Below are 14278 nucleotides of genomic sequence, written 5' to 3' on the forward strand. Positions count from 1 at the left end.
ATCTTCTTTTATGTGGTTAGGATGTTTACACTAATTAGAGATTTATGGAAGAATGGAATACCATAGAGACAATCTGAGACACCCTTTTGAAGTCCATGATGTGTTGGTTAAGATTTCGTTAAAATTTTCTGTATAGTTAAAGAGATGACAGAGCTAAATTCATTCAAGTGAACTTACCCAGATTTTTCCACAAATTACATAATAATTGATTACACAATGATTGCATAATAAAAATATTGCATTCATTTAAAAGATTAATCTTTTATCTATCTGTATATACCTCTTTTATTATTTTCTATGCATTCATAAGAAAGTTACAGCATTTTAAAGGTTAGTAATTGGAAGTAAAAAAATCTTTGTATTGTGCACAAATAATTATTTTCTTCTACATGACAAGATATAGTTGCTACATCATGTGTATCCTAACCAAAAAATCATGTCAATGTGATAAGTAGATAGTTTATGATATAGATATTTGTCACAATGAAAGTTTAAAAGTTTTTAAATTCCAACAGTTCTAGTACGATCACACACAATGTACGCTCAACCAAGGCCGTAACTAGGCATCTTATTTAAGTGAGGCAAAATAAATGAGCCGAGCGAAGCGAGGCGAATTTTTTTTTGGAGGGTATGAAATGAATGGTGCAAAATCCTGCATTCTAAGCATTTTTAGAGAGTTTGATAATGTTTTGAATTTGGACAATTTTTATATAAATTTTTCATATTTTAAGACTTTTACTAACACCAAATTTTTAACAACTTTATTTAAATGTATATGTAAGATAATCATCCAAATATCACTGATTTGAGTCTGCTGCCAGATCATAGAACAAACATCGATTCAGTAGAATTTGCCAAAGTTTTCTATGGCCGGTTTAGTCAAATTGTTTTAGAATCATAATTTGGTCTGCTGATATCCTTATCGCGATGAAAATGGAGCATGGCAAGACCGCACAATCTCTCGCCACTCATGCATGCTCTTTGCCAAGTTTTCAGTCGTTTCAGGGCAGTCTGTGTTTCAAAAGGTAGCACATTATCATCAACACAATGATCAATGTCTTCTTCCAATTCCTTCTCCATCAGCAATTCGGTAGCAGCATCGGTAGTAACAGTTTTGTTTCCAAAAGGGAATTAAGCTTTCCTGTAAGCACTATCATACAGTCGCAGTTACAAAATATTAAACTCGCTTTTATGCTGACAAAGAGTAGACAAACTAGGGATAGAATGAGATAAGATACATGTATATGATTCTATCTATAGAGTAAGTATACATGATATGGGTACAGGGGAATTGGAATGGAGTTTTTGACGTTTACATGTAGGTCCATAATTTCAAATTATTTCTAGAAATAGTTGGAGATATTTTAGTTTCAGAATCTATAAATTTAGGGGTTAGGATTGGGGGTGTACGATTACGAAACCCAGAATATAAAGAAATGAAATTCCCTAGTCCCGAATAAGTAAAGACAAAATCCTGTGTTAACGGTTCTACAATTCCTCAAGAATATCAAATTGGAATATGGATATTCTTTCAATTTTTAAGGTTAAAGAAACATGGATAAAAAGTAATCCATGCATGTTTCATATTATTTATATTTTATTTATCTGTAAAGAGAAAGGTTAAAGCTCGTGAAATGAATATGCAGACAGGACTGCCCCCTTGCGATACCCAGTACTTTATTTGTCAAAAGTTGGTGAAATGGAGAAATGAATACGCAGACAGGACTGTCCCCTTCCGAAGACCAGTACTTGATTTGTCAGTCTACTTATCGTTTTTGGATTGTTCTAATGAAGTTATATGCAATACTCAGACTCTGTTCACAAAAAAACTAGTTTACTAGTCGGGTGGTTGTCGCTTTGACATATTCACCATTTCCTTTCTCAATTTTATAGTTTACTAGAATTATTCCTTCTTTACCTTCAGTGTCGCTTTTCTAGATTTTTCTGCAAGAGCCTGTTTTTAACTAGAGATCCATGATGAGTATCGTTACTAGGTTAATGTGATCGAGAAACATCACCCGTAGAGATGCTGAGTTATATCCAGGAAGAATAGTTTAAAAGGAATGGTGACAAGTTGTAGAAATTAAGGTTGAGACAGAACAACAAATAACTATTATATTTATATATATGTATAAAAAAAATTATCAGTGTCGAAATTTTAGTGAGGCAATTGCCTCACTTGCCTCAAGGGTAGTTACGGCCTTGTCAACTTTTCAGTGCATCTTCACTAAAAGCTATCAACTGGTTCAACTTGGCATTTTATGTGTTATCATCAACTTCTAATGTCAAAATCCTGCACAACAAGTAATGTCTATGCGCCTATATATCCTGCAAAATAAAATTTAAAATTTATAGAAGAGAGTTGTTCATAAAGCATCAAATTATGCAATAGTTGTTAGGCTTTAATTGGATTTGTGATATATACTAGAGTACAAATTGATATTCTATGGCAGTGAAATGCAAGTTTTGACATTATAAATTACATAAGTCGATTTCTTGACCTAAGGTATACAGATATAGAAAAGATACACCTACATAAGCTATTAATATACATATATTGTCATACCTTTTAGACATCTTTCTTTTTTCCAAGTTGAACACATTATAGCATGCAGAAATGGCCTTCGTGGGCTTATTTGCTACCGGTTTCTAATTCAAACATTCCAATCTAACGATTCCTGCAAAATAAAAAAAAAGTCAAAAATGGTGTTCCTTATGTTTACACTAGTGTTCATCAATTGAATGTGTGGTGTTCAGTTTTTAATGCCTTTGTGTTTCACTTTTGAACACTTGATGTTAGAGTTATTTAACACTTAGTGTTCATCAATTGAATATGTGGTGTTCAGTTTTTAATGCCTTTGTGTTACATTTTTGAACGCTTGATGTTAGAGTTCTTAACACTTTGTGTTCATCAATTGATTGTGTGGTGTTCATTTTTTAATGCCTTTGTGTTTCATTTTTGAACACTTGATGTTAGAGTTCTTAACACTTAGTGTTCAGCTAATATACGTGGATGTCAAAAATCATCATTTATTTTATATAACAGACAGACGATCACAGACTGGTTATTCAGCAGTTTAGAAAATCACCAGAACAAAGCTGACAGTTATTTACGTTAAATACTGTTCTTTAATTCGTCTTTTATGTTGAATATTGAAAATTTGGATATAACAGTTATGAATATTTGACAAATATATATCTGACATGAGAAAATAACAAACGAGCCTTCGAACTACCTATGGAGATTATCCTAACTTGTTACTCACTTCTTTCGTGTTCATGTGGGATAGAAGTCCATTCTCCAGTTCTCTACCTTATGTGAATCCTTTCTTCGTTTAACCGCCTAAATCACCAGCCGATATCTGTTTCCGGTATTTGGTACCCTGGTATATTTTTTTTAACACGATGTGTTCAAAATTTCGAGCGATTTGAACACTGATTGAACATGGAATGTTAATAAACTGAACGGATCATGAAATAAGACAAACATCGACATATTTTTATTACGAGATTATCATAACAGGCCTCATTAATATGCATAATTATGTCACTTATAAGTAAAACTAGTAATAATAATAAAATAAGTTCATAAACTATACACGTATGCCAGCTTGGAAGTTTAATATTTCACAATTACTAAATTATTTGTCAAAAATTCACAAGATCATCATCCTGCGTGTACATTCATATTTTTAAATGAATTTCTTTGTAAATTTGCCAATTAGAAATATAGAAAATCGGACAAACAACTATCCTCTTTTTCAGATCAGAATTTGAACACCAGTGTACACTGTGTCTGAACACACATGTTAATATTTTAAACACAAACGTTAAAACTTTGAACACGTCTCTAAGCATGAACATATGACGTTAAAATATTAAACATTCGGTGTACAAATTTTGAACGCGTCCGGACGCGTCAGGCGTCAGGTAGATTTACAGTGATATATATGTTGGCGAATATGTAGATTCAAAATCACGGTCTAACTAAATAAAATCTATGAATGGTTGGCACTGCTTTAAATAGTGTCTACTCCATGACAGTCTTGAACATTGAATAAAAGACACTGCTATTTTAGTGTTTGGTACAGTATTGCTGTCACTGTGCACCACAGTTAAACGTAGAACACTATAGGAGGAAACCAGAGATCACTTAATGTAAGAAAACACTATTAAATCTATGAACGGTTGGCACTGATTTAAATTAGTGTCTCCTCCATGGCAGTCTTGAACATGAAATAAACGACACTGCTATTTTAGTGTTTAATAGAGTTTTTCTGTCACTGTGCACCACATGTAAAGTGCACCACAGTTTAACATAGAACACTATAGGAGAAAACCAGAGAAATCTTTATGTCAGAAAAAAAAACAAACTATCCCCCAACCCCCCAGGGGGGGGGGTGGTACTTCCTTTATTTTTAGTAGTATGAGTGTGCCGCAAAACAGGGTCCCCTGTTCATGCTCTGCTGGTTACAACAGGGTCCCTTTTCATGTCCTGCTGGTTAGAACAATGGTCCCTTTTTCATGTCCTGCTGGTTAGAACAGGGTCGCTTTTTCATGCCCTGCTGGTGAAAACCGAGTCTTTGTTTAAACAAAGTATTTTTCTAGTACAGTATAGCTTATTCAACTGTTTAGAACAGCATCTATTCTATACTGTCTAGAACAGGGTATGTTTTTCAATAATTCTGTTTAGAACAGGGTATGTTTTATGTTTTCTGGTTAGAACAGGGTATGATTTGGCAAGTGCTGTCGGCACAATTATACCCGAAAGAATAGTCGGTACCCCACCCCTGATCTCAAACATCCAAACATACTTTCCACATTGATTTGTGTCCACACTTGAAATATGTAATAAAATAAAATTTGAAAACTTGTATTTGAATTTTTCAAAATTGCATACAATTTTCAATATTATCTAATATTTGACATTTTTACAGTATTGATCAGAGACATATAAATACATGTCTCTGTATTGATCAATTTTGCCGGAATATCTTGAATGATCACTAGAATACACAAATTCAATAGAAGCAGAGACATAGATCTATAATATATGTCTATTATAGAAGTAACAATTAATGTTCAATTTTAACATAATAAACGAAACACAATCATGATAAAAATTCTTAAAGATAATGGCAATGGGTAAGAGCTGCCCTCTTCTGAGCAAGGATTTGTATTGTAGGACTATACAAATCCTTGGTACGAGTCAGTTTAATTTAAGACCGAGTTTGCAAAGGTACGATTTGTCGTCAACCTTTCCATTATGAAGCGTTTTGTTGAGCAAGAGAATTTGTGATGCAAAACGTAAATAGTGGTGTGACTCACTAACCAATACACGTAAATAATATAAATAAAATCATGGCAGATAACGAGCAAAAAGCTCGTCAGTTAGTTGGTGAGGCCGAGAAGAAAGAGAAGTCTGCTCAAGGATTTTTGGGATCATTGTTTGGGTAAATGACGTGTAATTCATAATGGGAGCTTAAATTATGATAATTTTTTATCCCGAAAAAGTGTTATTTTTATTCAAGAGATAAGAAAAGAACTGTTTCGTTATTAGTAGACAGTTACTACAAGGTATATAGTGTACTTGTCTGCTCTATGGTCGGACTGTTGTCTCTTTGACACATTCCCATTTTATTCTCAATTTTATAAAATTTGTAACAAATTTACTCGTACCTTGGTAGTGGGTCATATTGGGGTATAAGCGTGACACAGGATTTTCGATTTTTTGTAAGTGTGACACATGAAAGTCAAATTATTATGTCGTGAAAACGGGAAATGAGGTCTTGCGGGACCCGGGAAATGACAAAAAAATGAGAACTGCTTATGTACATACATTGTTGTAGTGTAAGCGGAATACGGAAATCTGACAAAACAGTAAGCGGGATCCGGGATCGGAACCCCTCATTGAAACCCCCTTGGTAGATACTTATACCACTACAAACTCGTACCAAATCTCATTGGGGGGTTGATCCCGGATCCCGCTTACTGTTTTGTCAGATTCCTGTATCCCGCTAGACCTCATTTCCTGTTTTCACGACACAATAATTTGACTTTTACGTGTCCCACTTACAAAAAAATCGGAAATCCTGTGTCATGCTTAGACCCCAATGAGACCCACTATAGGTGTAACACCACTAATTCAGGCCCCGTCAGAAAGCACATACCAGAAAGTAGTACATATATTTAACACAAAATACAATGTAGATCCTACTCATGAGTGTAACTTAAAATATGTAGGATATTTAGGTATTTTTGGCATCAAATGAAAGCTGAAGGACTGGTGATCATTCTAAAACACTTGTGGGCTTATAATTTTGAATATTAAAAAAAACGCACCATATTTTAAAAAGAGGGTACATTTTGTCTGTTTGTCACCCTGTAGAAAGCCACATACAGGCTGACAGCCATGTTCGACACAGGGTTGCAGTTTTTAGCACATCATTAGAACAGAAGCACGTCTGGTCATGTTTTATAAAATCTCATTGCAATCACAAAAACAGACCTACTAATTCATCCCCTCAGTTAATCCTGAAACATGCACACACTCTAAAACCTAATTCCATCCTGCAGAACAAAAATAAGGCCAAATCTTTTTTTCCATGAACAATTTAAAACTGGAACAGGCTTTTTCTGAGTATTGTGATCAGGGTTGGAAAAGTATAACCCGCCCATGAAAACCCAGGTGGGAATTCCTGGGTTTTCCCAGCTGGGCAAAACTCCCAGAAACGGGTAATACTGGACAATATGATTTTTAAAGCGTATTTCAACACAAAGTAGTAAAGACATGTTGTAGTTCCATAGTATTATAGATTAATATATACATTTTATACAGATGAATCATTGAGAGTTATTTCTAGAAGATTCAAAATTCAATTTCATTCTTTTCTCCACTATTTCTATGTATACATTGTACATGTACGTAGCATGATGTAGACAGAATACAAATTTTAACATTTTAGATACATTTTTTACCTTGTTAATTTCCATGTACATTGTATTGATTCATTCAATAATCCAAACTTTTAAAAAAAATGCATTTATGGCAGTGTTTAAGTGAACTGTAAAATTGAATTTCTATGCAATCATATTGCTACATGTCAATAAACACCCTACAGGGTCAAGTCATTAACACTTACAGAAATAAAAATGCTGAATATTGTTATATAAACATATCTGTGTCCTTATCTGAAGTTTTTCGTTACAGTTCCATCACTTTAGTTTCCCTCAACCAAATGTTATGAGCCTTAAACACAATACTAATTACCTCAAAACTCAGAACAAGATCAGATTTGGTGGCGTCACTTTTACTTTATTTGGTCCTTTTACAATGTAACTTTTTTGGATTCGAGTGTCCCTGACAAATCTTTTGTAGACGAAACACATGTCTAACATATATACAAAATTTAATCCTGGTATCTATGATGAATTTGTTTACAACCACTGGGTCAATGCCATTGCTGGTGGAATTTTAATTTGCCAAGGGTATCACCAGCCAGTAGTCAGCACTTCTGTGCTGACATAAATTATCATTGATATATATATTTATAAATCATGTAAATCAACTGTTTACAAATTTTGAATTTTTGAAAAACTAAGGCTTTTCTACCTCAGGAATGGATTACCTTAGCTGTATTTGGTACAGCTTTTAGGAATTTTGGTCCTCAATGGTCTTCAACTTCGTACTTTATTTGACCTTTTGAACTTAAAATACATGAATTCACATGTAAAACACCAAGCTGTATGTTATATGTTTCTGATGGTACAGTCACACTTTCAATTAAAAAATTTGAATCTATCAGTGACTTTAGCATTAGTAATAGTTATGGTATCAATATCCCACTCTTTTTATACATGTACAATGTATATGCCTTTCTTTTTACTACAAGAATGTTCATATTCAATTTTTATTCATATCACATTAACCTCTGTCCTAATATTTTTTATAAGTATTAGGGCTAGTAAGACCCCTTTTGGCATCAGGTACTAACTAGCATCATAAAGGCATGGAAAATTACTGAAATTTTCACAATTTTAGCATTTGTGCTAATATTAAGAAAGTTTTTGTCTAGAATGGAAATGGCCGCATTTGACTGCTCAGTCTTGATATTTAAATAACCTGGTAGGTTGTATTTGGTGATAATACGGCCACTTACTATTTAGTCAAAAAGCATCTGAAAAGTGATGTTGTATGGCATATTTGATAGAAGTTCTAAACATGAATTTAAAGGCATACCTGTCAACTGACCCGTATTCTGCGGGTGTGACCCGAGATTTTCACAAATCCGAGGGATCACTCGGAACACCCGCCGGGTCATTGAAATAACCCGGGAATTCCAAAAATGACCCGATTTCACCCGTATTTCTTAGCCTTGAGATTGATTTATAAGTAAAATTCCTTTGAAATACCGGCAAATTCGTAATTCTTCCATGAACAGGAAGTTCATCTAGCTATGAAAATTGTCAAATTAAGTGACCCATTAAGTGCATGGCTTCACTTGACAGCTTTGGTGTCAAACACACTGTTAATTAACACCAATTACCTTTATAGCTTTAGGTCGTAAATAAATTGCATCATTTGTTTACAAACTGAACTAGAGTTACTTCCCCTTATTTGTCACCATTCAAAATTATTCCTTATATTTACGTTTTATGGGTGAAAAAGATTAAATCATAAAAATATAAAATTCAAATACATATTGAAAAATAACTTTTCATTATTTTTATACCTTTATACAATTTTTTTTTTAAAAGTTGAAAATTATTTTTTACATTTATACTTCCTTTAACTGTATAACTATATTTTATCATAGTCTAATTTCCTTGTTAAATTTAATTTATTATGGATAAAGGCTACATAGTCAATAGTCTCAAACATTTAAGAATTACATTTAATTCTAGTGTTTGATGATTGTAATATTGTCTTTCTCTCAAAAAGTAAAGCACATAAGACTGAGTTACACAAATTTATAAAATCTTTAAAAGTGCAATGAAATAATATTTAATAAGATTTAAAATGACTTAACAAAGTGAACATGCATTGATGTTTTGGTATTTTTGATATACATTATAAGAAAATGTACCATAAATACTGAAATTCAGCTCGAAAAAGTTCGTGACCTGAGATTTGATTCTTCAATGCAGGTCATGACCTGCATTTTCATAGTCACAGGTTGACAGGTATGTAAAGGTCTCTAATGATCAAATTAGTTCAAATCTTTTAAAAAGACTAATCAATCGACTGAAGTAGACACTTTAGTGTTTAAACAATGTTAAAATTCTTTCATCAGATGTACTTTGAATTTTAGGCCAAAACTAGCCCTCATCTAGCTCCTTTGTTGCTGACACTTAAGCAGCAATTAATAATCAATCCTGTCAGTATAAAAATTAGATTTTACTGCATTACCAAGAACAAGATAAACTAATTAACCTGATTAACCAAGGATACCTTATGTTTCTTTTATCTACATTGTAGCTCATCTAGCAAAACAGAAGAAGCTTGTGAGCTTTATGTGAGAGCAGCAAATTCATTTAAAATGAGTAAAAAGTGGGCAGGTAAGTAAAATACACATATAAAACACATTTTGAAGACCTTACTTTGAGCTATAACAGTTCTTATACAGACAGGAACAAATTTTGTGGTCGTATATTGGTTTCACATCATTGTCGTCCAAAGACATTTGGTTTCCGGACAATAACTTGCATTGTAAGTGTAAGTAAATAAAAATCTATGAAATTTAAACACCAGGTTTATGACCACAAAAGGGAGGTTGGGATTGATTTTGGGGGTTATGATCCCAACAGTTTAGGAATAAGGGGCCAAAATAAGCATTTTTCTAGTTTCCAGACAATTACTTTTGAAAAGGTGTAATGTCTAATGATCACTCTGAAATTATACCACAAGTTTCCATTACCTCAAAGAGATAGTAAGAATTAGCTTTGGGGGTTATGGCCCAACCTGTTAGCAATTCGGGGCAAAAAAAAGGAAAAAACAAGGGTTTCCTTGTTAATGACAATTGCTTAAGTACACTTCATAATTTTAAAGCAGTGTAAGGGAGGCAATTCAAAAATAATGTTTGAAATATTCACTCTAAACTTAAATTTTAATAACTTTCTTAAACTATCCTGGATTTCTACCAAACCTTGGACAGAAGTTTGTTTACAATCATTATGTTCATAGTCTAGATTGTATCCAGAAATAATTTTTGAAAAAAAAAAATTCCAGTTTATCAGTATTTTACTTATAAGTAGACTTAATTTTTCTCCCAGTTGACATTATATTCACTCTGAAGTTAAAGTTTTTGAAATTTTAATAACTTTCTTAAACTATCCCGGATTTCTACCAAACTATGGACAGACCCTTGTTTATCATCAAAAGCTAGTATAGAAGGAAATTTTGCAAAAAATTATTTCCTGTTTTTCTGTATATTACTTACATATGATAATGGACTTAATTATTCTTCCAGTTAACATTACATACAGTGTGCAGTTAAAGTTCTTAAAACATTTATTAGATTCATAAAGTAGGCGAGACACTGGGTTCTGTGTTACCCTTACACAAGTTTTAGAAGTTACAATGTACTATTAAACCTGAAAGGTCAAGTGATGTTTTTCTTATCACTTGGTGTCCGTTGTCCATTGTCGGCATCTGTTCACTTTTACAAAAATCTTCTTCTCTGAAACTAATGTCCCAAATTTAACCAAACTTGGCCACTCATAACTAGGGTATCTACCGGTACATTTTAGTTTAAAAATGTGTCTGTCAGATGACCAACACATAATCAGTACCACTTATGGATATTAAAAAGGTCATTAAATCAACAAGAAGAAAAGCTAAAATCATGAAACAACTGAGATAAATTTAACCATTCTTTGCCATAATATTCATTAGGGAATTTAGTTTCAAATGTGTCCTATGACCATGCCTGCCAAGTAACATGGCAGACATGGCTAAAAATAGAACAATGGGGTAAAATGCAGTTTTTGTACGACCGTAAAAAAAAATGTGTGTCGTATAATGCTATCATGTCGTCGTCGTCCCAAGACACATTTAGTTTCCGGACAATAACTTAAGTTTTAGTGAATGGATTTCTATTATAAGTTATCATGCTTTGACCCATCTAACATGGTTATTTTCCATGTAGTGCATAGTTCATGTGTTTTTATGCCAACTAAAGATGGAGTCTGGTAAAAGACGATTTGTTGATACTAGTGATGAAGAAATTGAACAAAAAAGTGTGAAAATGAGTGCTGACAAAACAATAAAGCAGAATATAGCAGCAGCCACTATTTTCAGGGAGTATTTAAAAGTAAAGAAAATGGATCCTGGTTTTGAACAGTATGACACCTTAAAACTAGATGAAGTGTTGGATCATTTTTATATGGATGTCCGTAAAGCTGATGGAAATCGTTATAAAACAAATTCACTGCAATGCTTGAGATACTCATTGAATAGATATTTAAAGGCTCCACCGTACAATAAAAAAATTGACATTGTGAATTTTGAAAGTTTTAGCACTTCCAGAGAAAATTTTAAAGCGGCAATGGCAGAACTTAAACGCATGGGATTAGGAGACGTCGATCATTATCCGTGTATTGACGAACCTGACAGAAGAAAAATGTATACCTCAATATATTTATCACCAAATACTCCATTTGGACTTCAAAATAAAGTTCAGATTTTTGTCGAAGGGGAATGGAAAATATGCCACAAATGACAAAATCCACGTTTTCTGTAAAAAAAAATCAGAAAACAGGGCTTAAATATGTTGCTTAAACTTTAGATGAGTTGACAAAAAACCATCGCAGCAGTGACAAAGAAAAAACTTCAGGGATAATGCCAGAAAATTCCGGTTCTGAGTATTGCCCCGTGTCCTCCTTTGAAAAGTATGTAAATAAATTAAATCTAGAGTGTGACAAACTATGGCAGAGACCAAAAGATCAGTTTTGGGAAGAGGACCTTTCATGGTAATATAACATTCCTGTGGGCGAAAAAACGCTTGGCAATTTCATGTCATTTCTGAGCAAGAAGTGCAACTTGTCTGAAATTTACACTAACAATTCAATACGTGCTACCGGGGCTACTGTTCTAGCTAAAAACACATATTGCAATGCACAGATCATGGCCGTAACTGGACATAAGTTAGTAGCATCCCTTTCTTTGTATCAGCGGGTTGATAATGATGATAAGATACGTATGGGACAGACATTAACAGAAAGCATCACTGAACAATCTAAGCATTAGCTTTAACTGCTGGTGAAACATCATCAAATATTCGTGCTTTACCAAGCTCAAGTTGTACAGTGCCTCCTAAAACTTTAGCAATTGTTCTTTCTACATTTCTTCCTCTACCGAATATTACAACAGCCAGCACCACACTTATGAGCACAGAACATAGTTCCGTTACTTATAACGTTGGACAATAGACTCTGTATACATCTGCTAAGGAACACAAAGCGCCGCCGTTGCCATTTAATGGACCTTTGCCATGCAATACGTTTAAGCCAAAACATTTAAGTACAACCCAACAAGGAAACAGCACACAGTCATTTAATGAATCATTGCAAGGTGTTAATCTAAATGAGCTGCTTAACGATTTTACTGAAACTGCCGTAAACATAAATCGTACTACACTTTGTCCACAAGTTTTCAACAACTGTTCCGTAACTATTGTTTATAGAAAAGAATGACTTCATTTTTAGAAGAAGAACAGTTCTGATAGTTTTTGAACATATTTTTATTTACCGTTTGGTTTAATGTGATCGGGAGCATTCCACTTTGTTTCATTCCATCTTATATTTTTTTTCTTATTTATATTTTTAACGGTTTTCTGGACGAAAAACATTTTTTTTAAATCTGTTATTACTGTTAAGTTTGTATAATACAATACAGAGATGTGTAATAAATATATGTTATTTGAATTTCTCTACATTGATAAAGCCATTGATTGCGTCATGCATGTATAGATGTCAACCAGTGGAAATTTCACATATATACACGAAGGTTATCACAAGACAGCGTGTACCTTACTTTGTTCTTTTTATAGCACACATGATTTCAAGTCAATAGTTATAGGTTAAAGGTCAACATATTACAACAAGATTTCTGATTGGCTACAGGCACATGTTTTGTAAGGAGGTTTCTTCTATTAGGACAATTTGACTGGGTTGTGTACGGCGAACATGGTTATTTAGCAGATGGCAAGGCAGCCAGTAGAATTCAAGTTAACAACTGCATAACCGCACAATAGTTTTTACCAGAAGGTTCAATACATCTAAAGGAAGGTTGGGATCGATTGATTTTGGGAGTTATGGTTCTAATAGTTTAGGAATAAGGGGCTAAAAAAGGGGCCAAAAATAAGAATTTTTGTAGTTTTCAAACAATAATTTGTGTTTAAGTGTATGAATCTCTCTGAAATTATACCACAAGTTTCCATAACATGAAGTGATGGAAATTTTTGACTGGGGGTGGGGGGGGGGGTGTGGTTATGGCTCAAAATGTTTTGGAATTAGGGGCAAAAAAGGGGAAAAACTTGTTTTTTTCTGGTCAAAAAAGCAGTGTAAGGGAGGTAACTCAAAAACATTTAACATACAATGTTGTTTTTTATTTTACCTCCTTTACGCTCCTTTTAAATTATGTATAAAGGAATGTCCGGTTTTAGACTAATTTGCAAAAAAAAAGGGGTTGGTAACTTGGTAGTAGCTTTCAATTTTTTTTCCCAAATTTTTGAAAAGTTTGAGGAAGAAATCTTTAATTGCACAATATTGCGCAAAAAGATTTGTATGATCTTGACATTTGTTTTGTGTCAGAAACTCATATTATTTTTAAAAAATTGATCACAATCCAAATTCAGAGCTGTATCAAGCTTGAATGTTGTGTCCATACTTGCCCAAACTGTTCAGGGTTCAATCTCTGCGGTCGTATAAAGTTGCGCCCTGCTGGGAGCACCTGGTTGGATTATATCTCTGAAACTAAAGCAAAAGTATAAAAAGGTTGAATCAATTGTAAATAAAAATATCAGGTGAGCGACACAGGCTCCGTGGAGCCTTTAGTATGTTATACTGGAGTATTTGACTTGATTTGTTATATATACAAATTGACAAGTTATAGATAAGTTAGCATTTTATTTCAGTACAATTAATTTTTGTTTTGTCATGCAATACTCTCAGAATGCTTGTTATTCGACCGCAAAAATTGAAAAAATTTTGGTGGTATATTGGTATATGTATCACGTTGGCGGCGTTGTCGTCGTCTGAAGACATTTGGTTTATGCAC

General features: G+C 33.4%; 1 protein-coding gene and 1 long non-coding RNA gene across 2 annotated transcripts in view; one reads left to right on the top strand and one right to left on the bottom strand.

The window, feature by feature from the left end:
- Positions 1-2212: 2212 nt before the first annotated feature.
- On the bottom strand, positions 2213-3481 carry LOC143069313 (uncharacterized). The gene is made up of 3 exons (XR_012976362.1): positions 3267-3481; positions 2567-2678; positions 2213-2328 (listed from the first exon to the last, which is right to left on the bottom strand). It is a non-coding gene; the product is annotated as an uncharacterized LOC143069313 (long non-coding RNA).
- A 1793-nt stretch (positions 3482-5274) lies between these two features.
- The window catches only part of LOC143069315 (alpha-soluble NSF attachment protein-like), a 49437-nt gene continuing 40433 nt past the window's right edge, over positions 5275-14278 (top strand). Inside the window, exons 1-2 of the mRNA XM_076243882.1 lie at positions 5275-5453; positions 9479-9558. Coding sequence (XP_076099997.1) covers positions 5362-5453; positions 9479-9558 — 172 coding nt within the window. The 5' untranslated portion in view covers positions 5275-5361. The remainder of the gene's footprint in view (positions 5454-9478; positions 9559-14278) is intronic.

Source organism: Mytilus galloprovincialis, chromosome 3 (assembly GCF_965363235.1).
Source record: "Mytilus galloprovincialis chromosome 3, xbMytGall1.hap1.1, whole genome shotgun sequence".
Classification (NCBI taxonomy): Eukaryota; Metazoa; Mollusca; class Bivalvia; order Mytilida; family Mytilidae; genus Mytilus; species Mytilus galloprovincialis.